Source organism: Cibotium barometz, chromosome 59 (genome assembly GCF_041138505.1).
Source record: "Cibotium barometz isolate CiBa-2024 chromosome 59, ASM4113850v1, whole genome shotgun sequence".
Taxonomy (NCBI): domain Eukaryota; kingdom Viridiplantae; phylum Streptophyta; class Polypodiopsida; order Cyatheales; family Cibotiaceae; genus Cibotium; species Cibotium barometz.
The window spans coordinates 2,464,413-2,492,382 of record NC_141104.1 but is presented as its reverse complement, the minus strand read 5'-3'; the positions used below and the strand labels follow the sequence as shown (position 1 = coordinate 2,492,382).

Genomic DNA, 27,970 nt, shown 5'->3' with positions numbered 1-27,970 from the left:
ACAACAACTTTGAGAATATGTGAATATGAAGCGGAAGCAAATAGAGATCACACAAGAGAGAGTAGACAGCCAAGAGAGATCCAACACTTCAGCCAAGAACTGAAAGTATTGAATGAACATGAAGGCACAATGGCCATGCTTATATACATCTCACAAGAGAGAGTAGATAGCCAAGAGAGATCCAACACTTGAGCCAAGAACTGAAAGTATTGAATGAACATGTAGGCACAATGGCCATGCTTATATGCAGAGCAGTCGGCCAGTAGCAAAAGGCACGCGATTGTAGCAAAAGTGATAAATGCGTAAAAATAAGCTATAAAATAGTGGGAGAATATGGGAAAAATCCCTAATGACATCATATAAATATCTAGATTAAAAGGGGCATAAAATGGAGTAAAAGAGAGCTGGAGATGACATATCCAACACCTCCTTTGAGCTCCAACACGGGGGTTCGACTCCCATACAGGTAAGGAGCTGATCAATAGTATCTCGAGGAAGACGTTTGGTGAAGAGATCAGCAAGGTTGTCTTCAGAAGGACAATTCTCTAGTCATGTCTAGTGTAATGATGCTGTCGGCGACTAGCTCACGAATGAAGTGAAAGTGGACGTGAATATGTTTGGTCCTGCCATGGAAGGATGAAGTTCAAGCCAATGCCAAGTCGCTTTGGCTGTTCGTAAGCATATGGATCGTAGAATCTGAGAGTACATAAAGATTGCTCAACATGTGGAACAACCATAACAGCTCACATCAGGTATCCAGATAAGCACGGTACTCAGTCTTAGTAGAAGATAATGAAATTGTATTCTACTTCTTGGATCTCTAGGAAATAAGACAGGAACCCAGAGTGAAGCAATAACCATAAGTGGATCGGCGAGTATCTTGATCACTTGTCCAATCAACATTCGATTATCCAACAATATCAGTGCCTCCTCTAAAGACAGACCATAGTCCAAGGTACCAGATAAGTATCGGAGAACCCTCAGAGCAGCCTGCCAATGAGAATGTTGAGGAGTGGAAGAAAATTGATTGAGAACAGTGACACTAGAAATGTTGGGCTTGGTGTAAATCAAATAAATAAGAGAACCAACAAGCCTCCGGTACTATGTACTATCCTCGAAGAGGGGCGAGGGATCATCACGGGAGAGCTTGGAGGTAGGATCCATTGAACAAGAAATTGGATGACGCTCGGCATCCAATTTGGCTTTGTGTTTGTCCAGAGATCCATCAGCATGAAACTTGGTCTTAAGGACCCATTTGACCCCAATGACCTGTTGATGTAGAGGCCGGTCTACTAGCTCCCATGTACGATTCCTCTCAATGGAATCAATTTCGGCCTCCATGGCTGCCCGCCACTCAAGAAGAGCAAGAGCCTCTTTAGCTGTAGTAGGCTCGTATGACTGTATCACTGTACTCATCAGGGCGAGGTTACAAGAATGACGGAGCTGCATGGGCCATCTCTTGAACAGTCCCGTTCTTGTGTTCAACCACACCATTTTGTTGAGGAGTGTGAGGTGTGGAAAATTGACGGATTATATCTTTCTATGAGCAAAAATTATGGAAGGCTTTGGAGATGAATTCTCCTCCATTGTCGAAGCGGACTTGTTGAACCTTTTGTGTGGTTGTAGTCTCGACCAAAGTCACCCACTCTTGGAAGAAATTGAAAGCTTGAGATTTTTCTGCCAAGAGATAAACCCAAACTTTGCGTGAGTAATGATCAATAGTAACATAAAGTACTGGCTCCTCGCATAGGTCCATATGAATGAGCTCCAGAATATGAGAAGCTTGATGAGTAGCCTTGTGAGGAAAGGCATCTCTGTGTTGCTTGCTATGAAGACAAGCCCACAAGTGGAGTGGGAGGGTTTCAGTGGTGGAAGACCCTCGACCATTTGTTGATGAGAACACAACAACTGTAGAGAAGTATAATTTAGATGCCCAAAGCGAGCATGCCACAAATCTGTATCCACATGAGCTACCAAGGCATGATAGTTGTAAAGAAGTTGTAGCAGATGAGATTGGGACTCATTCAAAGAGCCACCAAAGTCCTCCAACTAATAAAGACCACCTTCCTGTGGCAACAATTTGCAAGGTGCTAGTGTTGATGATTTCAAGGATGGAACTATCAAAGTAGACACCATATCCTTTCTCTGCAATCCGAAAAAGTGAGAGGAGATTGCTGGAGAGCTTGGGAACATCACAAAAAGAAGAGAAAGTCTTGGGCAAGTCGATTGACAAAGTCCTCATCTTGGTAGCTTTGCTCCCCAAAGAGACCAATTGCTTCTGAATGGTTATGAACTCCGTAATAGAATCCATGATATTAGCAGTATCGGCAATCTTCAGGTTGGAGAGCTGATTCTCCAAAGCTACCTTCTGAGCAGAGTTCTCACGGTGATACCTCCTCTGGATGGTATCCCACAATTCTTCTGCAGTTTCCTCATCGTTGTCATCAAATTGACGAGCAATAGAGGGTTTGATGTTGAAGAAGATAAAGGCGTGAGCCCTTGCATCTTTGTCAGCCCAGGCATTAATCTCAGCTTGAGGAGAAGTGGCATCGGGAGAGGCATCTGTACCAAAAACAATACCCCATAGCTGATGATATCGAAGGAGAGTCTTCATTTGTAGTGCCCAATCAAGATAATTGGTTCCATCTAACATGGATTCCTTGGGAAGTTGAGGAATGGATGAAGAGATGATAATCGGTGTAGAAGCCATGGAATCCTCCTCTTGAATTTATAGGGGAAAGGCTACAAGTAGGTACTCGTGGGTTGCCCACTCCTCCCTAGACGCTAAGTGAGGTGAAAGAAAGATGTAGAACTGTACTCCTACCAGAGATCAAGGCACATGGGTGAAGATGGGAGCCGACCCAATGGGCGATGAAGTAAGGGAGGGAGAGGTTAATGGAACAAGTGCACAGTGCTACCACTAGTCCAAGGTACGCGTAGATTGCGTTCAGCTGTAGAGAGAGAGGGTTCGGAGAAAAAAAGCCAGAAAAGGCTGATATAGAGGAAAACACAGCGAGATATTGCTGTAGGAGAAAAAAGGCAGCAAAGAAGTGCTGTCCAAGAGGCAAAAAACAGCCCCAAATTAGTACCAGAAAAACGCTGATTTGTGCTCGAAGTAGATCTCCAAAGCGCAGCCACCAAGGGAGTAGAGGAGAAAAAAAAATGCAGGCTGAAAACTCTCCTTGTTGATCTGTGGAAGCACAAGATCTCTGATATCATGTGAGAATATGTGAATATGAAGTGGAAGCAAATGGAGATCACACATATGGAAAAAATCCCTAATGACGTCAGATAAATATCTGGATAAAAAGGGGCATAAAATGGAGTAAGAGCTCGAGATGACATGTCCAACAAACTTTACCGGCCTGCTGATCATAAAGACGATATGCCTTGGACACAAAACAATATCCAAGAAAAGTCATACGTTGAGACTTCAAGTCCAACATGGAGCGATGCTCCTTGGGCACATGCACATACGCCATACAACCAAATACCTGCAAATGAACAACAGAGGGATTCTCACCATGGAAAGCCTCATATGTAAGCCACTATTTTGGACTCTCTGAGCCAAGATGTTACCAGTCTCCTTATCACGAATGGTAATCTCGTGACGAGAGAAGATCACCTCCGCACCTTGAGCTATAAGAGCACTCACTGACAAAAGGTTAAATGCTAAATCCAGAATGTAAAGAACGTCAATGGTTAGAGAAGTACCTCTTGTCGTCAGAGGAGCAGAAGATGGGAATGGTGCCACTTCCATGCACTGGTATAGAAGAAGAATCACCCAAGGTGATAGTGCCTGCCCTGGCAGTAAAATACTCTAACCAATCCCGATGAGGTGTCATGTGAGCTGTAGCACCGCTATCCACAATCCAAGATCTAGAATCATCACTTTGCATAAAACATAAAGCTGGACAAAACATCCACAAATGGTGCAAATGGAGCTTGCACGAGTGACACCGCATAGAGGCCGGAATGGGCCGACCCCTTCCTTGGAGTATTTTATTACCCAAGGAGAATAATATCATGTACAAGCTTTGAGGGCCTTACTCTCCCCACGGGAGATGCCGGATTATCCCTATACAAATGCCATAACACAGCCCAACACAAGGCTACCAAGCCGGAACATAGGCTGTAGAAATGCCGAGCCAACAATATAATCCATATACCTCCGTGTGGGTACTGATTCTTCCCCAAAAACCACGGGTCTTCATGCAATAGAGCTGGTACAGCAAGTACAACTCTCCATTCAGCCGGTACAGCAGGTACAGCAGGTACAGTGGCTGGTACAACAAGTACAGTGGTTGGTACAGTAGGTACAAAGGCCGGTACAGCCGGTACGATGGCTGGTACAGCAGGTACAACAAGTACAAATGCTGGTGCAACAAGTACAATGGCTAGAAATCATAATAAATGATTAAATACCCTTGCCTTCAGTATTTCTTCGCGATGGAAGCCTCCAAAACAGTCCCCAACAGCCGGTATTCTTCATGGGCAGCCTTCAAGAGAGAGAAAGAGAGTAGCCATCATTAGGGCAGCCTGTAACGGTGGTAGAGGCTAGTGTGCAGCAAGAGAGCCTCCATTAATAAAGAGAGAGGGCTCCAATTTAGAGATTTGGGCCTCCCATGAGCTAAAATGGCAAGAGAAGGTTACGATGACAAGTGGAGAGCCACACAATAGCTGAAGTGACAAGTGTGAGGCCACTTGTCTCACTTTGATCCTTTTTCTAACAAGTGTCAGGCCACTTGTCTCACTTTGGTCCACTTTCTTGCCACATGTCCCAATCTAAGAGATAGGTCCTTCTAAAAATATCCCAACTGGTAGACATTCTGTCATAGGCACTTTGCCAACTCTTGGTATCTGCTCAATTCCAGATGTAATGACGCGAACAGAATTTCCATCGGAGTCGGGCCAAAAATAGCAACTCTCCTAAATTTTAGGAGTGTGGTCCTTTGTATTCTAGGATAATCCCCCATTTCCAAAGCTTGTACTTTCCAAATATTTAAACACCCTGGAGTCCACTAAACCCCTTTCAGACTGGGAAATGTCCAGGCTGGTGACATCCTCCCCAGCTTCTTAAAAGTTGTCCGCAACTTTAAGCTTGTCCCATCGATTGGGCGAGATGAGACAGTCTCAAAAATCCAATATAACTGAAGAATCCATGTCCCAAAGAAATGGACGAGACTAAATAAGTCTCCATAATACCAATATCAAAATCATGTCCCAAGATAAATGGGCGAGACAGAAACAGTCCCATAAGTCCAGATATCATAATCATGTCCCAAGATAAATGGGCGAGACAAAACAGTCCCATAAGTCCAGATATCATAATCCATGTTTCAAGTAAATGGGCGAGACAGAAACAGTCCCATAAGTCCAGATATCATAATCATGTCCCAAGATAAATGGGCGAGACAAAACAGTCCCATAAGTCCAGATATCATAATCCATGTCCCAAGTAAATGGGCGACACAAAACAGTCCCATAAGTCCAGATATCATAATCCATGTCCCAAGTAAATGGGCGAGACAAAATAAGTCTCTTGCCAACAAGACATCAGTCCACATGACCCTTGGCATAGACATAAGTCCCGTCATGTCCACTTTACCACTTGCACTCCGTGTTGGTACTCTGACCACACACCTTGGATGAGAGGTGGGCTTACAAGAGACACACAATGAGCCGGAACGGCCGACCCCTCCCTTGAGTAAATTGTATGACTATTGGAGAAATTCAATACATAGCTTCACGGGCATCCATTGCCAAATCCTCCATGCCAATGCATATGAAATTCAGCATTTAGAAAACAATGGTATGTCGATGTAGATCACCAAGGAGCTGCCTTGACGCCCGGCCCGACTTCAGTGCCCATATTCTCTACCATTGGCTCTATGTTCTACCAAGCAAGGTAGCAACATCTTGAAGAGCACTTTAGGACAAGAGAAATACTACACAGGGCGGCTAAACAAGGAGTCCTGAAAACAATCACTCGCAGGCATAGATATCCTGGTGTTCCATACGCATTTCTGCTACACATAGTTTATAGGCATTTCGGCCACCAACTCACACTACCCTCTCAAGTGCCCATGTTCCCTTCCATCTGCTCTCTATTGTTCCACCCACATGGTAGAAACAATCTTCAAGAGAGCACGTAGGACAAGAGAACACTACACAGGGTATGTTGTGCTTGTCACTACACTTTGAAGTGCCCATGTTCCCTTCCATCTGCTCTCTATTGTTCCACCCTCACATGGTAGAAACAATCTTCAAGAGAGCACGTAGGACAAGAGAACACTACACAGGGTATGTGAATCATGAGTTCCATAAGTCCAATGCATCCCAAATAAAGGGAGCCAAAAAGAATAATCCATCCCAGTAAAAGGGAGCCAAAAAGAATAATCCATAAACCTGAGGATGGATCCAAATCCCTAGAAAAGAAGTCCAGGAATCCATAGACCTGTATACCATAATCCTTGTATACCATAACTCTTACCACATACTCCGTGCTAACCACACACCTTGGAGTAGAGGTGGTCATATCCCTGAGATATCCAAAGATTTCTTCTCTATGAACTCGAACAGATTCGTCCATAGAAATTGCTTGTGAAGCCCAATATCTATATAAATCTCGTCCAAGGAAGAAATCTCCATAGATATAATCCATCCCAATAAAGGGAGCCATGAAAAGAATTCATCCCATTAAAGGGAGCCATAAACAATGTTTCCCTGAAACCATCTCAAGGCAAACAACACCACCTTTCTCCTTGCATAGCTATACAAGGGTTAGTGAACATCAAAAACACTTCATAGTAAATAGCCAAAGCACCAACTTTGCAAACTCAAAGTATACTTAGCTTTTCTTTGCCAGGTTGGTCATGAAGCCAAAAGAAATATCTCGTCACCATATCCTTAAGATATCCTGAGATATATCTCCATATAGCTTGCCTGTAAGCTTGATAATATAATCCACAATATCCATATGGAAAGAGTGGTGAACATGTGGACATAAAGCCAACTCCATACTTCCAAGATAAATTTTGTGAATTCATAAATCCTTAGATCAACAAGCTGTCTACTGCTCATGCTCTTGCTTCATAAGCTATGAAGCGCTTGGCCATGCTTAACAACAATGATGGTAAGTGTGGTCCCCACTTGAGATCTTTTCTCTTCCTTATTGATAGAAGGAAGCCTCGGCTTCCAAGAAAGCCTATGCTCTGATACCAATGAAACTCGCGGCGGCGGGTGCCCGGGGGACTAGGGCCTTTGACATACTTGTTGATACCATCAATGCATATTAAAACATTTAAACATGGCCACAGCCTTAACACATATCCATCATCACTTTGCATAAAACATAAAGCTGGACAAAACATCCACAAATGGTGCAAATGGAGCTTGCACGAGTGGCACCGCATAGAGGCCGGAATGGGCCGACCCCCTCCTTGGAGTATTTTATTACCCAAGGAGAATAATATCATGTACAAGCTTTGAGGACCTTACTCTCCCCACGGGAGATGCCGGATTATCCCTATACAAATGCCATAACACAGCCCAACACAAGGCTACCAAGCCGGAACATAGGCTGTAGAAATGCCGAGCCAACAATATAATCCATATACCTCCGTGTGGGTACTGATTCTTCCCCAAAAACCACGGGTCTTCATGCAATAGAGCTGGTACAGCAAGTACAACTCTCCATTCAACCGGTACAGCAGGTACAACAAGTACAATGGCTGGTACAGCAAGTACAGTGGTTGGTACAGCAGGTACAGAGGCCGGTACAGTCGGTACGATGGCTGGTACAGCAGGTACAACAAGTACAAATGTTGGTGCAACAAGTACAATGGCTAGAAATCATAATAAATGATTAAATACCCTTGCCTTCAGTATTTCTTCGCGATGGAAGCCTCCAAAACAGTCCCCAACAGCCGGTATTCTTCATGGGCAGCCTTCAAGAGAGAGAAAGAGAGTAGCCATCATTAGGGCAGCCTGTAACGGTGGTAGAGGCTAGTGTGCAGCAAGAGAGCCTCCATTAATAAAGAGAGAGGGCTCCAATTTATAGATTTGGGCCTCCCATGAGCTAAAATGGCAAGAGAAGGTTACGATGACAAGTGGAGAGCCACACAATAGCTGAAGTGACAAGTGTGAGGCCACTTGTCTCACTTTGATCCTTTTTCTAACAAGTGTCAGGCCACTTGTCTCACTTTGGTCCACTTTCTTGCCACATGTCCCAATCTAAGAGATAGGTTCTTCCATAATCTTTACCTCTAAAAATATCCCAACTGGTAGACATTCTGTCATAGGCACTTTGCCAACTCTTGGTATCTGCTCAATTCTAGATGTAATGACGCGAACAGAATTTCCATCGGAGTCGGGCCAAAAATAGCAACTCTCCTAAATTTTAGGAGTGTGGTCCTTTGTATTCTAGGATAATCCCCCATTCCCAAAGCTTGTACTTTCCAAATATTTAAACACCCTGGAGTCCACTAAACCCCTTTCAGACTGGGAAATGTCCAGGCTGGTGACAGTCTTTGTCGTTGTCCTTGGAGCTCTTGTCAGAATCCCCTTTCTCTTTCTTTTGTCGATTCTTCCCTTTATCTCGAGCAGCCCAAGCCTTTATGGACCCCTACCACACATTGATGTATAGCTACCTCTCCACAGTCACACCCGTGTATCCTCTACACCCGCTTTGTATCCACGATGATGAGGATGGTGATCCTCCATGATGAGGATGACGAATCCATACATATCTACATTTACCCAGGGATTAGTGTTAGTTCTTTTTTGTTATGTTTTTTTTTTTTTTTTCATGATGATATTCCATGGACACATTGTACACCTTCTTCCGCACGAAGGGGTGGCTCTTTGATACATTAGTGACACCAGCCTTGATATATGCAGCAGTGGTTTGGGCACCAAGGGTTGCAGCCTCCACATGGGTACAGCTGGAGAGACCACAGATCTTGATGCTCTTGAGGATGATACGCAGCAAACCATCCGTCCCGCACCACATTGTTCGAGCTGAGTTTGCTGCACCACCTATGGCAGTGGAGGCATTGTTCCAGACGATCTCCTTTATATACAGGATTAGGGAGATGCCCACGGAGAGATTATCCCGCTGAGCTTTTGAGGCATCCAGACAGCTGGCCGAGGCTGGACACACTGGATCTTGGTATGCACAGATGCTACAGTGGTTCTCACATCATGGGATAGACATTGAGTGGTTGCCACCTTTTCAGTATGATCAGTCTGCTCCAAGGGGTTACCTCTCTGTTCCTCTCAATGAGAGGAACAGAGTGATGAGACAGGACATATGGCAACGCTACATACAGGAGACATGGACAGCGCCAGAGAGCCCACTACCACCGAAGATGCTGTGTTACGGAGACCACTTTATGAGCATCTCAGGGGATGGGTTTATACAGCGACCACGGTATATGGATGTATACATGCCACACAGCTCTCGCGTTGCTATTGGACAGCTACGAGTCTCATCACATCAGCTAGAGATAGAGGCTGGGAGAGCGGCACGGGTTCCCAGAGCCGAGCGGATATGCAGATTGTGCCGCGAGGAGGTGGAGACTGAGGATCACTTTGTATGTAGATGTAGAGCCCACTAGGGGGTCAGAGACAGTTATGCAGGATTGTTTGAGGAGCACTCTTCACTACATCAGTTGATGGAGGCCTCGGACCAGCGACAGCTTGGCAGACTACTACTAGAGCTTCATAGTTCTCGAGAGAGATTCCTCCATACACCCGCTCCCACTAGGGGTGGGAGACAGTCCCAGCTCACAAATTTCTTCCAGAGAGCTATGCCAGTGCCAGCTGATGTACCACGTGGGGTGACCGCACAGAGAGCAGAGGAATCGAGAGCCAGGAGGAGACCTAGACAGAGTGGACACAGAGCACCCTGACTCCGTCACCGAGAGATAGCAGCTATCCGGATGAGACACCAGATGGAGACACAGGAGAGGCTAGCTCGCTTTCATTCAGACTCAGGGTACATGTTCATGCCACTCACAGCCTCAGCATCGGCGATGTATGACATCTTATACCCCTCTTATGGCACTGGATGGAGTTAGATATAGATCTGCATAGCATGCTTGTACTACCCCTTCAGCATATAGAGATGCATCTTGCCTTAGCACTCCATCCACATCCCCACCCCCCCTTTATATTGTTTGTATATGGGCTCCACCGATCCATGATGATTCACAGTTGTATCCAGACACATGCACACTTTTTCTTTTCTTTCTTTTCCTTTTCTTCCGATGACCGGAAGAACACAGTTGTATTATTTTTTGTCTCATAGGCCGACTTTGGCCTCTCGTAGACGTTAATATATCTATCTATCTTTCTTTCTTTTTTTCTCTCTCTCGTTCTGTTACATACCTGATGCTAAGAGGATCTCCACCACACAGAGACAGACCCATGAGATTCTGCGTGACGACATGACGTGCCCTCACCATAGCCACATCTGCATCAGGAGGCTTATAGAGTCATGTTTCAGTTTTCAGTTTTCATGTTTTTTTTAAGTTTTTCCATGGCATTGTATGCCCATGGTATCACTGTACTATACACAGTCTCATAGGCTCTTTGGGTCTTTTGTAGACGTTAATTTATCTTTCTTTCTACACCTCTATGGGCCATACAGAGGAGGGGTGCTTGTGTACGTATGTACTCTTAGTAGGGAGCAAGTGAACGCTTCCAGTTTGGACCCCATAGTTTTTCTCTAGTATGTGTAGCACTTTGGCAAGGAGTATTTCCAAGGAGTGCCCAAAGTTGGTGATGCATTATAGAAAAGTTGGTTGATTCTTGTAAACAAACTAAGCATGAGCATGAGCATAGTTATAGCGGCAAATAGCACTCCACTTCAATAGAGCAAAGAATATTCTTCCACAACCTTGAGAGTAGTCAAGTTGTTTCGACAAGACCATTGGAAGTGACATAGTTGTCAGGTACGAAACGAGACGAAGGTACGAAAAAACAGTGCCGGTATAGGACTTTTTATTTCAGAAAAATAAGTTCGATAGAGGTACGGTCCACTTTAAAAAACACTTGAAAAATAGATATTTGTACACATTTAGAGATACAAAGTCGAGAGAAGGTGGCAAGATAGAAAGTCTCCATTGCCCAAACAGCTATAAAAACAATAAAACAAAACAGGCAGAAAAAAAAATGGCACAAAAAAGACTCTTAAAAAAACGGCCATTAAAAAAAAACAGTTTTGCATTAGTTTCGCTTGCATAGTTTCGTAACGTACCGTATTTTACGTACCTCATGAGGGGGACGAGTTTCGCAGACAACCATGGGAAGTGACAAAAGGCTTGCTACTATTCCGTTTGGGTGAAAGGCTAGAGTTCATCAACACAAGGAAATAAATATTCCACATGCGGCATAGCGGAAGTCTTCTTGATCGTGTTTAGTGATGTGTTAATTGTTAGTTTTTATATAAGCATGTCACGTCCATAGTTCTGCTAATTTCTAAACACGATACAGATGATTAGGGGTTGTGCAAGCTAACTCACTATCCAACCGTAGGTATGTATCGGCAAACCACCTGCGATCAGAGGGCTAAGGCTCGGAGTGGACAGTATCCCAAGCCTAGCCACAGGCTTGTGTCATTTGACTGTACGATAAAATGCAATAGTCCACTCAATAGGCTCATCGCGCTTATATAGCCATTGTTGACCTATAAATAACTATAACTATGGAATAACACTAATTAACACCCTATCCCATGTAAATCAGCCTAGTGCTCTTCAGGGTCCCATAACCCAAGATTAGCCCAGATTAGTGGGTTCCCTAATGTCTACGCCAACTGCAACTCTCTTTTCAGTGAGCGCTGCCCATCTGTGTTCTCAACGCTGACCTCCCACACAACCTCTGAGCTGCCTGCCATAGCTGCCCGGTGCCACCATACATTGACTGCAGCTGTTCGCAATGCCGCTTCAGTTCTGCCCGCCTGCGCTGCCCATAAGCGCCTCAGCATCAGCTACCTGCCTGTACATGCTTGACACTCAGCATTTGCAGCAGCCTAGCACATGAATGAACAAAAAAAAAGGGGGGAGCCTCCAGAACAAAAATCGACCAGTAGACAGAAGGTACAAAGTAAAATTTGGGGCTTTTCAAGAATCCACCATCTGAAGTTCTCCTGCAAAAAATCAGGAAGTAAAATTTGGAAATTTTATTTTTTCATGCAAATCTTGCTTAATCAAACCATTAATCTTAAATCCCCGAACATTTTTCAAAATTGAGAGCATATATCGAGCATTGGAATGTTGCTACAGCCTCCTATAGCATCTGTTGCTCATGTCCACTTGGCCACTCCCGGCTAGTTCAGGTGTGAACCCAGCTTACTCACGGGCATTTTTTTCCCTGCGGACACACGTCTTTTCCCGGGTGAACACACTCTTGTGTGTTGGGCACTTAGCCCTGGCTTTTAGTACTTTCATTTTTGTACTTTCAATACAACATTATCGAGTACGTTTCCAGTAGCACGCTCTCCCTCACGTTTTCTGTTCGAGCTGTGTGTGTGTGTGTAGGCTAGCTGCCCTCCTACCCAACATTGGTACCAGAGCATGTTGCTCATCGCCTGGGGTTTCCTTGCATCAGCCTATCGCACGCAAGCGCACACCTCTTCTTGTGTTCGTCAGCGCCATCAAGAAGAACCTGTTGCTGTGTGCCACCAACGACCTACACCTCCTGTCCTTCACAATCACCGTTTCAGAGCTAGCGTTGCCATTCACTGTTGCCCGCCGTTGCTGTGCGCATTTGCTGTGTGCCGACTGAAGCTGTTCAGCTGCTGCTGTGTGCTGATTGAAGCTGCCAGACTTGTTGAAGCTCGACTAAAGCTGCCGTGTTCTCCTCGAAAGCTGTGCCGGCTGCAACTAGTGTTTTACTATTATTTTTGCAATTTTTTTCAAAAATTCAGAAATTGCTAAAAATTAGCTAATTGGCTGCATTAATTTGGGGCTTTTCACCATTGAGCTTGAAATTGCAACATTGGCACACATTGGCATTGATTTCATCAGATTTGGTGCATCAATGCACTAGAAATTTGGAGATTTTGCAGAAATTGACAGTATTTGCAAGTCTATTATAGACATTTGTAGGTATTTTGGTGATATAGGAACATTCACTTGGCATTGGGGCATTTCCCCCAATTTTTTGGGTGTTACAGCATTGGTACAGGTTATCAAATAATATCTAGATATTTGTGTGTGATGTGACATAAGTAGTGATGTCAGGACTTCATCTACATGCTCTTGTCCACATGGTTGACTGTTGTCCTGATCAGTTAGGGATTCTCTTGCATATCTCTGAGCCTTGCTAGTTTCCTAAACATATTGTTTATTTGTTGTCCAAAACAGGGATTAGCTTGGAGGTTAGCCATGTCTATGTGTGCACATGACATCCCTTCCTGCTAAACTTGATGATGGGATTCCAACTTTTTACCTTGGATGACTTGTCATTATCCCTTTGTCTCTTCATGGACTCCCAAACTTGTCATCCTTCCTTCTTGGCAACCTTTTCATTGAAAACCTTGCCATGTCTCTGATTCAACTGCCAATTTGGTGTCGAGATTTGTGCATCTGTTCCACTTTGCTCCCTTGCCCTCATGCCATGTCCCTGAACACTACAATGGTCTCCTTCTCGAGGTTGATCATGGCATCCTTTCTCCACTACCCTTGGAATTGTTTTCCTGAGAGTGTTCCTTGGTATGCCCCAAGTGTTATCCGACCCTCGGGTTGCCATCCCTTGGGTTTTGCTGACACCGACCAACCATGAGAATCCACCCTCCAAAGGTCCACTCCCTTCGAGCTTGCTATGTCAGTAGTACCAAAGCTCGAAGTCACACAAATGCTCACACCGTCTTCTGCATCCCGAGTTTCGCGAGTTTAGCAATCCACTTTAATGACTTCAAACTTTAAAGCGACATGAGAGAGAGAGATGAGAACTGTACACCGTATGGGGTCCCGAATTACCCACTGAAGGGTCCCCTATCCGTAATCGAGACAGTATTTGCTTTGTTATCTTTAAAGAGACTGACGGTGTGACTGACAATAAGCCAAACGCAAGACCTCTGAAGACCAAGTGTTGGGCTGAACTGTACACTGCTGTAGAAACACCAAAGATGTCCAATCTCGAGCCTATGCACTCTTCCCAATGGAATGAGGGAGGCATGCAAAGCTAGGGCTGAGAGAGGGGCTGTTTGGGACTGTTCTAGACTGAGTGTGAATGCTGTAAATGAATATGAATGCTTTACCTTCACCAAGTGGCTGGAGCAAAATGATGATGAGATGAATGTTGAAAATTGTACGGACGCAGAAAATGCAAGGTGGACTGAAGGTTGAATGTTGAACTGCTACCTTTTACTGATACAAGATGGCTGAATGCTTATGTGTTGAGGCGCCTACTGCTGTAGGAGGAAAACGCTGAGATGAGGAGGTTGAAAACTGCAATTGCTTTGCTCCTTGTGCTGAAGATGCTAAGCGCCTGAATGCTCCTTGGCTGAATATGATTGAATGAATGAATATGCAAAGGCTCTATTTATATGGACCATATGAGCCAGTCGGCTAGCTACTGAGCTGGCCGACTGCCCATGTCCAATAAATAATACATAAATGTGTATAAAATGCTGAAAATGCTGGGAAAAATACCATAAAAATCCTAGTAAATATCTTGATAAATACTGGATGGTATCTGGGGTTCCTGCAATGGTCTAGATGCTATGCATGAATGATGTGCAATATGCAAGATGCTTTCCAATGCAAACCCTAAGGTTTCTACTGACCGTATATGCATGAATGCGTCTCTTTAAGTGGGTTAAGGGACTTAGACTGACTGACTGACTTACTATGGCTGAGAATGACCTACGTAGCTCGTGCCTGACTTATCCTGGACTGAGGATTACAATGGGGTCACGGCGTACGACAAATATCATCCTGAATGGAACTAATACTGTACAATGTTGCATTGATGATGATGAGCCAGTTTGTCACCATGCACTACAGTGCAGAGTGCATGTGACATGGCACCTTGTCATAGATATCTCCTTCGGCCCGGTTTTTGGGGGGGAGCAACAGCTAGGAGATGGGAGCTTAGCGACTGACATTGCTCAGGTGCCCTAGGGTGGTGTGCGTGCTGCTGCTGCGTGACTTTGACATGGTATCAGAGCTCAGCCTGTGGTCTTGGGTGGTCCTAACCTCTGTTTGATCGAGGCGCTCGAATTGAAGGAGGGTGTTGGAGGTGGCAATTCTCGTAGCTACTCTCGGGTTATCCCATGACTAGAAGTTGAGGTGGATTATCCCATATGCAAGAGCATGGGAAATCGAAGAGCCATATATAGGGTGTGGTGGCACCTTGTTATAGATATCTCCTCCGGCCGGGTTTTTTGGGGGGGAGCAACGGCTAGGAGATGGGAGCCCAGCCATCGAGGTTGCTTAGTGCCCTAGGGTGGTGTGCGTGCTGCTGTTGCGTGACTTTGACATGGTATCAGAGCTCGGCCTGTGTGGTCCTAGGCGTTCCTAACCTTTGTTTGATCGAGGTGCTCAAATTGAAGGAGGGTGTTGGAGGTGGCAATTCTCATAGCTACTCTCGGGTTATCGCATGACTAGAAGTAGTGGTGGATTATCCCATATGCAAGAGCATGGGAAGTCGAAGAGCCATATGTAGGGTGTGGTGGCACCTTGTCATAGATATCTCCTCCGGTCGGGTTTTTGGGGAGGAGCAACGGCTACGAGATGGGAGCCCAGCCACCGACGTTGCTAAGTGTCCTAGGGTGGTGTGTGCTGTTGCTGCGTGACTTTGACATCTACCTCGCTCTCTGTCATCATCACCATCAAGCACTTGCCCAGTCGTCAAGCTGTGTAGGGCGGCCAAGCCAAGCCCATGTGCCTCTGAGCCAAGTTGTGGAGCCAAGCCAAGCATTCATCGCCTCTGAGCCCAAGCATCTGCAATCCTATGAGCTAAGCCATCTCGTCGAAGTTGCACTGCTGTTGTAGTATGAGCGTGGAGCTGAGTCAGTCGATGGGGGGGTGTTGGCAATCGATCCTCCTCTAGCTGCCACGTGTAATGGGTATATTCCATAAGCAAAGTAATAAGGTCTAAGACCCTAGTACAAGGGCTAGAAATAGCCCTAGGCCCCGTCTATCCCTCCACCTTTATGGTGGGTTTACCGGATTACGGGATTAGAGGAGGGGGGGGTCTCGGCCTGCAAGTGGCCGTCCATGCACATCTCTGTCAGCTTACAAATAACATGCATAACACAAATAAAGCAGGCCTTCTACTTTTGGGTCTGTCCTCTCTACATGTCTGCTACAGGTCTTTTCGAAGCAACTAGCCAAGGGAGAGAAGACTGGTCATAAAGAGCAGCCAAATCATCCCAGATAGCATCATAATAGAATCAATATAGGGGTTCCTATGGGAGCTTCCTTTACCAGCTAGGAGAGGATTAGAGAAGGTTTACTTGCTCTGTTCACAGCCCGAGATTTCTGAGAGTAGAAGTTTTAATCAAGTGATTTAATTAGTATTCAGCCTAACCTAAGCATCTTGCAACAGTAGTAAAATTTATCTTTGTGATATTGTATATGCAGGCGGAAAATCTATGATGAGTATAATGATGAGGAGGTGGAACTAACAAAAGATGAGATTGACCTAATCAGAAGGTTACGTGATGGGAGACTTCCTCATGCTGAAGTCAATCCTTATGAGGTATTATCTTTGTGGTGCTTACAGAATTTCTTCTCTCCCCCCCACCACCACAAACCACCCCCCCACCCCCCACCCCCCACCCCTTGAAAAGAGGGCACATTAGAAGACTCAAAGATGCTCCTTGACACTGGAACTCATTTGAAATCTCAAATTCTTTTAGCTGAATTGCTGAAGATATTTGTGCACATTCCTAACACTTTATTGAGCTTTTGAACTGCAGCCTTATGTTGATTGGTTTAATTGGGAAGATAAGGGACACCCTCTATCAAGTGCTCCCGAGCCCAAACGGCGCTTCATCCCCTCTAAATGGGAAGCCAAAAAGGTTAGCAGTAGGTTCATAAACAATCTAGTGTCCTCATTGGACATTATCATTCTTTCTTAACTGGGTCCATTCAGGTAGTAAAACTAGTGCGAGCAATCAGGAAAGGGTGGATTAAGCTGGATAAGCCCAAGGAAAAGCCCAAGCACTACCTTCTGTGGGGGGATGATCTAAAGACTGCAGAAAAAACTGCCAATGGCCTAACATATATACCTGCACCAAAACCTAAGCTGCCAGGTTAGCAAGAGTGAAAATTTTAGGGCATACTTTACAGGTTCTGTTTTGGAGTATATTTACATATCAGAAAGGAAAGAGAACAACATTTTGCATGTTACAGGGCATGAAGAATCATACAATCCTCCAGTAGAATACATCCCTACTCAAGAAGAGGTGAACTCTTATGCACTTATGTATGAAGAAGATCGACCCAAGTTCATCCCTAAAGGGTACATTCTTTTGAAAGATTGTCTCTAAAGATGGGTTATATCCTCGTAAGTTCACTTAGGTTACTGCAGTTTAATGTTCCTATTGAAAGGATCTTCTTTGTCCAGGTTTGAATCTTTGAGACAGGTGCCTGCATATTCTGAGTTTATCAAGGAACTGTTCGAGCGCTGTCTAGACCTTTACTTATGTCCTCGCACTCGGAAGAAGCGTGTGGGTATTATGTTCTCGTTCACAAGAAGTTTTCCTTGTTTTCTGGATCAAGTAACAACCAATTGTTGGGTCTATTCGACCTGTTTTGCTGTTGATGGTACAGATAAATATCGACCCTGACTCATTGATTCCAAAGCTTCCCAAGCCTAGGGACTTACAACCCTTTCCAATGACTTGTTATCTCGAGTTTCATGGTCACACTGGTCCTGTGCTTACCATTGCTATTGATCCTTCTGGCATGTGGTTGGCTTCAGGTTAGTTTTGTTGATCAACAGGCAAGTTGCTCTTTGTGATAGTGAATGCTGCTGAAGCTTTCTGATATAAATGCGCTGCTGAAAGCTGCATTGTGGAGTGCCTTTTTTCAAGATGAAAGTTGAAACTATTTGATGCTTAGCTAGTGGTATAAATTTTAAGTGTGGGCTAAATATGCTAGGCTGAGGATCTCAATATATTTCTTTGTGCTCAAAGTCAGTTGTCTGGTTTGATCCAAGACTTCAGTGGTATGCTGACGATCTCATTATACTTATTTGTGCCCGAAGTAAGTAGGTCTAATGTGGACTTTTTAAAGACTTGAATGGTAGGCTGAAATTCATGTTTGGTGTTTTCAGCTTTGAGATAACTGTTCTTTATCTTATTCATATAAATATAAATATTTTGTTTGGCTTAACACCTGAAGCTGCTCTTGCAAATGATGATCACTTCTTATTTATCATAATGATAATTTTAAAAGTAGTCTGATGCAGGGGGTTCAGGATAAGTAAAATAGCATGCACTAACTTATACTCTTTGCAAGTGGGCTATTAGCCAAGAGGAAATTGACCCACGAATGTTTGTGCTCAATGTCAGTTGTCTGGTTTGATCCAAGACTTGAATGGTATGCTGAGATCTCATTATACTCTTTTGTTCCCGAAGTAAGTAGGTCTAATGTGGACTTAATAAAGACTTGAATGGTAGGCTGAAATTCATGTTTGATGATTTCAACTTTGAGATAACTGTTCTTTATCTTATCCATATAAATATAAATATTTTGTTTGGCTTAACACCTGAAGCTGGTCCTGCAAATGATGATCACTTTTTCTGATTTATCATTCATGATACTTTTAAAAGTAGTCTGATGCAGGGGGTGTCATGATACGGAGCCATCGAAGGGGGTTCAGAATAAGTAAAATAGCATGCACGTAACTTATACTCTTTGTTGGTGGTCTAAGTGGGCTATTAGCCAAGAGGAAATTGACCTTAACACCACAAATATGATTCCTAAATGATTGTGCAAAAAGTCACTTACAGGTAGTTGAAGGGAAAAAGATGGATGGCTAGAATGAAACCTTTGTCTGACATTTCAGTTTAAATATACACAATTCTTCTGCTCATATGTCTGAAAATTAATTATCAGTTTGGCTTATTTGATGCTCTGGCACATGATGATCTTATAAGTAATTGTAAGTCGTGCTTGATTTGAGATTTTCTTTCATAACGTACACATTCATACAACCATATTAAAAAGAAATTGTCTTGTACGTTGACGTGCTTATCTTGGATCAGGACTTTCAGTCCTGACTCCTACATACTTGACCTCTGGTGATAGCATAAAACACAACTCATACTGGTGTGACTGTAAACATAGATGAAAGAATCGAAAAGCATACTTTTGGCAGAATCCAAAGTTTGGGATCAGATTACAATTTAGCCCTCAAATCATGTCTACAAAATAATTTGAAACACAATGGTTTAGAACATTCAAACTAGATCGACATATTGAAACCTCGTGAATCCAATGGTGCAGGTGCAAGCGACAGAACTGTCAGACTTTGGGAGGTGCAGACTGCTCGCTGCTGCAGGGTATGGAATATGAGTGGACCTGTAAAGCACATTGCTTGGAACCCAAGATTGGAGCTATGCATTCTAGCAATCGCAGTGTAAGGCTTCCACAATGATATGCTTTCTTCTTTCCCATAGTTGCTTGCATCTTTTGCATACAAGCATGCAAACACTTGATTTCTAAGGGTTTGTTTCTGATCTCAGGCAAAAGGAGGTAGTGCTGCTAGACACTGAATTGGGTGATAATGCAGATGAAGTTTCACAACTTTTTACTGTGAAGACACCAACTCCAGCAACAGACCCCACTGGTCTGTTGTGCCATCACTGTTACCTTTTTTCGAAAGACGTGTTCGTGAATGCTTTCATATCTTAGTTTTCCCTTTCCCATCTTCTGTCCACCTCATCATTTGCTATTTTGTTCAGGAGAGAAAGATTTAGTAAACTGGTCTGGCCATGAAAAGCTGAAAGCTCTAGAGGTGAAACATAATCAGGTACAGCATACATTACACACTTAAACAGGCATTTTTCTTGGATAATGGCTTGTTTACCACTGAGCTGTCTGATTTGTATCAGTCTCATCTTAGAAGTATGCCATTTTCGTGCAGTACACTGATAATTATGGTGTTTCAGGATGTCCTATCTGTATCATGGCATCATAAGGGAGATTATTTTGCATCGATTGCACCAGATGATATCCTTTTGATTTGTCAGAGCTTTTTTTACATCCCTCTCCCTCTCCTCCCCCACCCCCCCCCCCTCTCCCCCTCCCCCCCCCGTGGCCCGTTCTCTCAATTTTAGTGTAGCAGTGCAAGGCCTTGACCCTTCAACACCAAATACTAGGGCAGTGCTTGTGCATCAACTCTCTAAGCAGCAAACTCAAAACCCTTTCCGCAAGCTACAAGGTCGTGTGGTATCAGTTCTTTTCCACCCTTCCCGGCCATTTCTCTTTGTTGCCACAAAAATGCATGTTCGTGTGTACAACCTTGCAAAGCAACAACTTTCCAAGAAACTCATGACAGGTCTTCATGAGATCACATCCATGGCCATTCACCCCAAAGGTGAGTAATAAGCAAGGGCCCGTTTGATTTGCCCTTGATTAAGGTTAAAGTTTGCTGTTTGGCTCAGCTTGTGCTTGAGTTTTAACTCTTCCTTTTCTCTACAGGGGATAATATGATAGTTGGAAGCCAAGAAGGGAAGCTGTGCTGGTTTGACATGGATCTTTCAACAAAGCCCTACAAAACACTCAAGTTAGTCCTTTTCTTTTCAAGCTAGCATAAACAATGATCTGTGTGTGTGTGTGTGTGTGTGTGTCCCCTGCCACCCCCTCCCCCCCATTCCCTTCTTTCTGCTTTCTCCTTGTGACCGTATGTAGGAACATGGTTTACATCTCTTTTGGATATGTCTCCATTTCTCGCAGGAACCATCACGGAGATATCCAAGCAGTAGCATTCCACTCGTCATACCCATTGTTTGCTTCTTGTGCGGATGATTCGACAGCACATGTGTTTCATGGGATGGTGTATTCTGATTTACTGCAGAATCCACTTATTGTACCTTTGAAAATTCTTCATGGCCATCGAAAGGTGGATGGAAGAGGTAATGGCCTGAATATCATGGAAATCTTAACATCTTCTGTTGCATCTGTTATATGGGTTGATGTGCTTCTCATAAACCTCCATAATCTATGCTAACTAAACTCTGTAATTAGGTATCCTGGATTGCCAGTTCCATGCAAAACAGCCTTGGCTATTCACTGCTGGAGCAGATTCGGTGGTTAAGTTATTCAGCAACTAATGTTGTGGCAAGCAAGCAAAGTTAGAATACCAAATCTTGTAAAGCGTCCCTTTGTTATATGAGAACGCCAATTGCGAAGATAGTAAACAACTCTATCTTGCCATGAAGGCTGCGGGGAAAAGAAGAAAGATCAACACTGGTTTGGAAAGGAAGTGAGGTTGGCAATGGAGACCGCTTGCCACAGGACTTGGTGCAATGCATTCGGATTCTAGTCATGGTATATGTGGCTAGTCCTTTTGTCTTGTACACGGGCATTGACTGTGTGGCTGAAAGTAAAGGTTCCTCGGGTTTAGATGAAGTTTAAGTTCAAATCTGAATCTGCACAGGTTGCTTGCAAAAGTGATCATCTGAAGGAAAATACGTCAACGCTACTTGAGCTCGTGAATGTGAATGTGACGGAACCATCACCAGATCTAAATATTGCTAAGATGATTGTATGTCTCTTTAGTGTTGGTCCGAGAAATATTGCTTGTTAATCTGACCAAGGATCTTAAATCAGGCAGCCAAAGGGCTTACGTAGGTCTAGGACTATGCGTTCTGCTTAGTTTGTGATTGTGGTGTAGAGGGTAGCCAGTTTGTTTTAAACCTACTTATGGATAAGGTGTGAGTGCAGAGAGAGATTTAAATTCGAGGTGCAAGGTGGATCTTTTCCTAGTCTGGTGGTCGTTCTCTCTCTCTCTCTCTATATTGCAGAACTTGATTGATGGGTTGGTTATTACCTGTTGTTGGTCTCACATAGCCGTAATGGCATGAATGAACAATTTACGAGTTGAATGTGAAGGTCTTCTCCAACTTACAGTCAACTTGTTTTTCTTCCCAACAGCTTACTTTTGTAGTAGCTAATGACGTTGATGCATGGATCTAGCTTGGTTTAACTGGTGCTCCCTAGATCATGATTGGTTTATTTTTTTTTCCTTAATTTCACAGGCTCAATGTTGGATAAAAATGACTAGGTTCAGTCTGATGTAATAGGGTCGATCTGAGTCGAAGTGATAGGTGGTAGGGATTATGGTGGGAAGGGAGGGGAGGCCACCTAGACGGTGCTCCCTTCAAAACTCTAGACTTGGAAGATAGATATAATAGAATTGACGGCAAGCTCAAGGTACAGGAGTGCAAGGTGACCAATCATGAACTCACTCCCAATCATGAACTCACTCCAATTGAGAGTGGCAGCTCCAGTGTGGGAAAGTACAAAGCATCTAAACCATTGCTAAAAAACGTGCTAGCAAAGTAGGAGAGTAAACCCACTTACAAGAATAAGAGTGTGGAAAGCTCTTTATCCATTTCTATTCTGCCCTGTTTGTTGTGAGCTCATCGGTAGGTGCTGTGCTAAGTGCCAGGGAAGTCAAGGAGGCCAGATATTTGGGTAGGAATCTCTATTCTGCCCTCTTTGTTGAGAGTTCATCAGTAGATGCTGTGCAAAGTGCCAGAGAAATTAAGAAGGTCAGATATTTGGTCAGGAATCTCTTTTCTCCCGTCTTTGTTGAGAGTTCAGCTAAGTTCCAGAGAAGCTTGGTTTTGTTAAGGGAGTCCGGTGGTGGTATTCCATTGAGACCTAGCTTTGTCATCCAGTCTGCATACTTAGAGAGGAGATTCCATGTGGAGCTCCATAACCTTCCTTTCCTCCATAACCTTCCTTTCAAACTAGAAGGTGTCAATTATTTCCAACAATCGGGCCAGAGGTTAAGGGGATGATTCCGTAGAGGTAGGCAAGTTCAAAGCTGGCCCCGTCTGCAGAGCGTGTTAAATGGAATGGCAGGAAGTATGCAACAAATTGAAGTGTCAAGGGACACCTAATCACTCACCCATCAAATGCAATGATAGCTTTGCAGCTCTGAGGAAGAAGCATGGGTAGACATAGAGACAATTGAATACAGGATCACCACAAAAATAGTGAGAACAAGGGAAACAAGTAATGAATCTAAGCACAGAGGAACATATTCCATTGGGGGAAGATGAGGTTATCATCTATGACCCAGAAACTGATATATCGGTCATTGGGAAGCAACAAAAATCTTTAACTCATCAATGAAGATAATCACTTGGAACGCCTGAGGTCTTCTGGACAAGGATAGAACATGTGCTTTGTGAAATTGGGTACATGGGAGAATTGATTGCATTTGTGTGCAAGAGTTTAAAGTCTGCAGTTTGAGAGGTTGCAAGAGAGGCTAAGGATTATTCCCAAAGAATATACTTTGGTGGGACGAGGGAGAATAGAGAAAGGAGGTGTTAATCACTCCATGGGTTAACATGGTTTCAGTTGTTCGACCTGTCGGAAGACACTTTGCCATCTTACCTAGTTGCATAAGACTAGTAATAGAGGCTGGACCATTTTTAAGTTTGGTTAACCTAGTATGAAAACTAATCACTTGTATACAAGTAATTTTTGACAATAAATAATACACAATCATTCTCTTGCAATAGTTTACTTGTGAACTCTTCCTCTTTTTTCTTCTTGCTTGCTTGTATGCTTTTGAATTCATGCTGGGTTTTCCTTCATTACTTGCTTCTTCTGTCGTCTTTTGTGAGAGGACCGTCATAAAGGACGTCTCTCTTGTTGCCTCCACCAAAGGCATAGAGAGCTCTCCCTTAACCCTTGTGGCCAGGAGTATTTTGATGTGACCGTGGAGTGAGGACGCGTTGGACGAGCCAGCACACCCACATGAGAAGTTGCAAATTAAGTCTTTAAGATAAAACCCAACGACACATGCTTCAGTAAGGCTAAGGTAAGCTCTTGATTTGAATATATTTGGCGGCGATGTCCGAGACTAACTTAGTTTTGTTTTTTCGTCCATTCTAAGCTATTTGGATTACCTAATATTACTTGGTGCTAATTAGAAGGTCACACTTCGAAAAACATACGCTTTTGGAGCATTGGATGTGTTTGTTTGTCGTTGATTTTGTATTAGGGTATTTTATTTCACTTATTGGTAGGGAAAAACCTTGGTTTTTTAGTGATTTTAATGAAGTTGGAGTCCAAGAGGCTTAGATTTGATTGCTTTGATTCAAGGACTAGTTTAGCGATTGTGATTAGGAGTGGAATCCACTTCGAAAACATGAGCATTGAGCTCCACTAGGTTGAATGAGTGAAATGGTCAATAACTTTTCTTAATTTGTACATGCATTGTTGAATTGGTAAAGTAGAAATATTTAAAACCATTTAAAAATAATAAAAAAAATACTTAATTTATTGTATTACAATCATTAATTAAAAGTTAAACTCTTAATCTCGTCCCATTAAGTTCAAAAATCACAAAAACCTTAAAAAATGAATCCAAACCAGCTCTTGGATAGAGGATGTGAGTCCATGGTCTTATACGAAAAGATGCGAGTTTGTAAACGTGAGCTTGGATACATGAGCTATGAGTTTGGATACATGAACTTGCAAACGTGAGTTTGGAGATAGGTATACCTAATATAGTACGGGTTAATTATTACTGCCATAAAGACTCATTTACACACCTACTTATTATTGCCATAAAGACTCATACAGACACACCTACTTATGTCCTTGAAAGGTTTTCTTATCATACAATTCGTACCAGCTAGAAAATTCTTGGCCTTATCAATTATAGGGGAATTAAAGTTTAATCAATATCCAATAAGTGCACGTTAATCTTATCATAAGCTCTTTTTTATTTTCGTGTCCCAAGTAGGTCTATTTTCAATGAAAGTACGTCGAGTTCATACAAAAAAAACATGAGCCTACAGATGTGAGCTTGGAGATGTGCAGTCTAGAGGCATGAGCCTAGAGATACGAACTTGTATATTGGAGTCTAGATACATAAACTTGTATATTTGAGTCTAGATACATAAACTTTTAATTGTGATCATATATATGTGAGCTTGGAGACGTGGGTCTAGAGGCGTGAGTTTGAGTCTAGATACATAAACTTCTAATTGTGATCATATATATGTGAGCTTGGAGACGTGGATCTAGAGGCGTGAGCTCGGAGATGTAAACTAGGACACATGAGCCTAGCAACAAAAACAATTAAAAAAAAAGTAACATTAAAAAAAAGAACTTGTCTGAAATCATTTTCAGACTTGCACCAGAAACACTGACGATCTTTGTTGGAACCCAATTTGGACTTATTGTTAAAAAGGCCAATACAACTAATTGTAAGCATCAAACCACACCTCCTCAAGCCCACCAAGCCCTCGATGCCAACAAATGATCATTACTCAACAGAGTGCTATCTAGTTACGAAGGCTAGACTCTTTTAGATCCTTCTCAATCAAGGAGCTTTACAAAGAAATGAGCCAACGAAATACACATGTGAGTGGAGAAACATCGAAACACCTGGAGACAAGAGCCGCCCACGGTCCTTCGAACTCTAGGTTTACAACTGACTCTGTAAAGAGTGCCTTAAATTTTATGAAGAAGGCATTTAATCGCCTTATTTTTTGGGTGCATCTCTAGTGAAGAAGCGGGACTAGGACTAGGAACCTCAAGCTTCGCTCCCACAATAAGCAATCAAACCATGTTAGATGCTACGATGTTTTAAACATTTGGAGTCGATCCTGAGCCGGATTTATCCAAGGAAGTCGACCATGATCAGCAAATAGAATATATCTCTTTTGCTGTACCGCCAGGGATAAGTGTTCCACAATACACCCAACAACAAGCTCACACAACACAAGTGCGAGTCATACTCTCCATAGGAGTTGATTATAGAACTGCCTTTACCATGGAACCCAGTTCCAGTTCTTCTTTGTTTAGACGAGAAACATGGAACATTAGGAAGGGTAAATGGACGGGACTACCTCAAATCAAAGGGATCCACGAGAGCAATCACATACCATGTTCTCAGCCAATGAGCTAAGGCAAGGCTAGCACAGGACGTGCGATTGGAAACCGTGCAACCCAACCCCATAGGGCAAGAGATTTGGTACCCTAAAATTGAGGGTTTCGTGCAACCACCTCCTTATGTTCCCCCCGCCACGTGAGTACGCATAATACATGCTATTGGATTTCTGCTTATTCGGACTTTGCCTTGAAGAAAAAGTAGGTGAGTGGTTTAGGTCAGTAAACCTACTTGTTGAAAAGGCTAGCTACGTCTTGAGACACTCATGCATTGTGGGATTCTCGTTCAATGGATTCAAATCGAGCCCCATCATGTAGATCTATAACCTCAAGCAGGAGGAGGGAGAAACGATGTGGGATTACATTGCTAGAACCAAGTATCTCCACAAGAGATGTAACACCCGGGAGAGACTAGATGACTTATCGCTCATCGATCAATTTATGATCGAGCTCAAGATCAAGAGGCTTCACGACCATCTCTATAGGTCTCTACACCACATCTTTGATGAGTGCTTTCGCGAGGCAATAGATATGGTACATAACTTACAAGATAAGGATGTAGAAGTTGTCCACTTGAACCAAGAGATAGGGGACACATCATCCAAAACCTCATCGTGTGGCCAAGGGTGACCAACTAGCACTAGCTTGAGTCTTAGTTAAGGATATAAGCATGGATAAGTTGGTAGAGAATCTGCTCAACCGTTTAGGCTAACAGTGGTAGGGCTAGCTCAAGCTAGCACCTCAAGAAGGACACTTGCATCTATCCCATGAAGAGACATGGTTTGGTGTACAATTTGCCACCGGAATCATACAAGCACAGAGTGTCCAATGGTGAGTGCTAGACATCAACGTATTGTGCTCATTACTGGTGACATGGAAACCATGATACAACTCATTGTCGGCACCAAAGCAACCACTAGTCCTACCACCCATACTAAATGCTTCTCAACTTGCGCATAATCAAAAGTTTGTATTGCGAGGTATGTACAGAATGCCATACCCACCTCTAGTATTACCACCCCATGCGGTTCCTTTTGGAACCGCATGAGTACAACAATACTTGGTGACTTTTTTTGTAGACTCACAGAGTCTAGAAAAGGAGAGCTCCGAGTCATACGAGCAATATGATTCATATGGATACCCAGAGAAACCTCGAGCAATAGACTATACCTCTCTACTCAAAGCCATGGTGCAACAAAGAGCAAGAGACCTCAACAATCTGGCATGAAGGCCAGCGATACAATGTTTCCATTGTAAGGACCCACATCGTGCTATCGAGTGTCCTCAGAGAATCATTGCACCTAGTGCCCCAACTCCATCCTTGAATCTAGTGCCAAATCATAATGTCATTCCTTATGGAGGCACATGTTACAAGTGTGGATTTGAACATGTTTTCAAGGATCGTTCCATAGCTCCAAATTTGCCTCCCTCGTAGAGACAATAAGCAGTCTCGAGTTCAAACCAACTCTTTTCAAAGAGAAGAAACCCATTGACTATAAAAACCTTCCAAAGAAACTCAACCCACCTTGTGTTGGAGAAAGACAGAATGAAGCAAGCCCAAGAGCTTGTGAGGAAGGTATAGGCTGAACTAGAGCCAGCACTTGAGCAAGTGGTCGAGTACAAACCTTTGACGTTGCTTAAGCTAATCCCTGATCCCATCCAAGAGCCAATCATAGAACCAATGAGGGAACTTTAGCTTCTACCAAGGGCATGTTTTGGAGCCTCTACCTCTAGAACTAATCCAACCATATTCCACATTGCTAGATGTAGAAGTGCCCTGATGTAAGAAGCACCGAAGGGATGGTATAGATGACTTGGTGTTCCATATGTTTGTCAGTGCCTTCGATGTGGCCATTAGAAGT

At 43.4% G+C, this 27,970-nt stretch overlaps 1 protein-coding gene across 2 annotated transcripts in view; it reads left to right on the top strand.

The window, feature by feature from the left end:
• LOC147605377 (Transducin/WD40 repeat-like superfamily protein) overlaps nt 1-22,077 on the top strand; it is a 75,158-nt gene extending 53,081 nt beyond the window's left edge. The window contains exons 3-17 of one of the 2 annotated variants that reach the window (XR_015265153.1): nt 16,599-16,716; nt 16,937-17,038; nt 17,113-17,272; nt 17,373-17,481; nt 17,587-17,689; nt 17,793-17,943; nt 19,473-19,605; nt 19,712-19,815; nt 19,931-19,998; nt 20,138-20,198; nt 20,338-20,565; nt 20,670-20,754; nt 20,925-21,103; nt 21,216-21,518; nt 21,628-22,077. Coding sequence is in view for 1 of the 2 variants with exons in the window: in XM_086793335.1 (XP_086649461.1) it covers nt 16,599-16,716; nt 16,937-17,038; nt 17,113-17,272; nt 17,373-17,481; nt 17,587-17,689; nt 17,793-17,943; nt 19,473-19,605; nt 19,712-19,815; nt 19,931-19,998; nt 20,138-20,198; nt 20,338-20,565; nt 20,670-20,754; nt 20,925-21,103; nt 21,216-21,301 (1,687 nt within the window). In the remaining variant the exon portion in view is untranslated. Of the gene's footprint in view, nt 1-16,598; nt 16,717-16,936; nt 17,039-17,112; nt 17,273-17,372; nt 17,482-17,586; nt 17,690-17,792; nt 17,944-19,472; nt 19,606-19,711; nt 19,816-19,930; nt 19,999-20,137; nt 20,199-20,337; nt 20,566-20,669; nt 20,755-20,924; nt 21,104-21,215 lie in introns of both variants that reach the window. The other variant, XM_086793335.1, reaches the window with a different exon arrangement.
• The last annotated feature ends 5,893 nt before the right edge of the window (nt 22,078-27,970 follow it).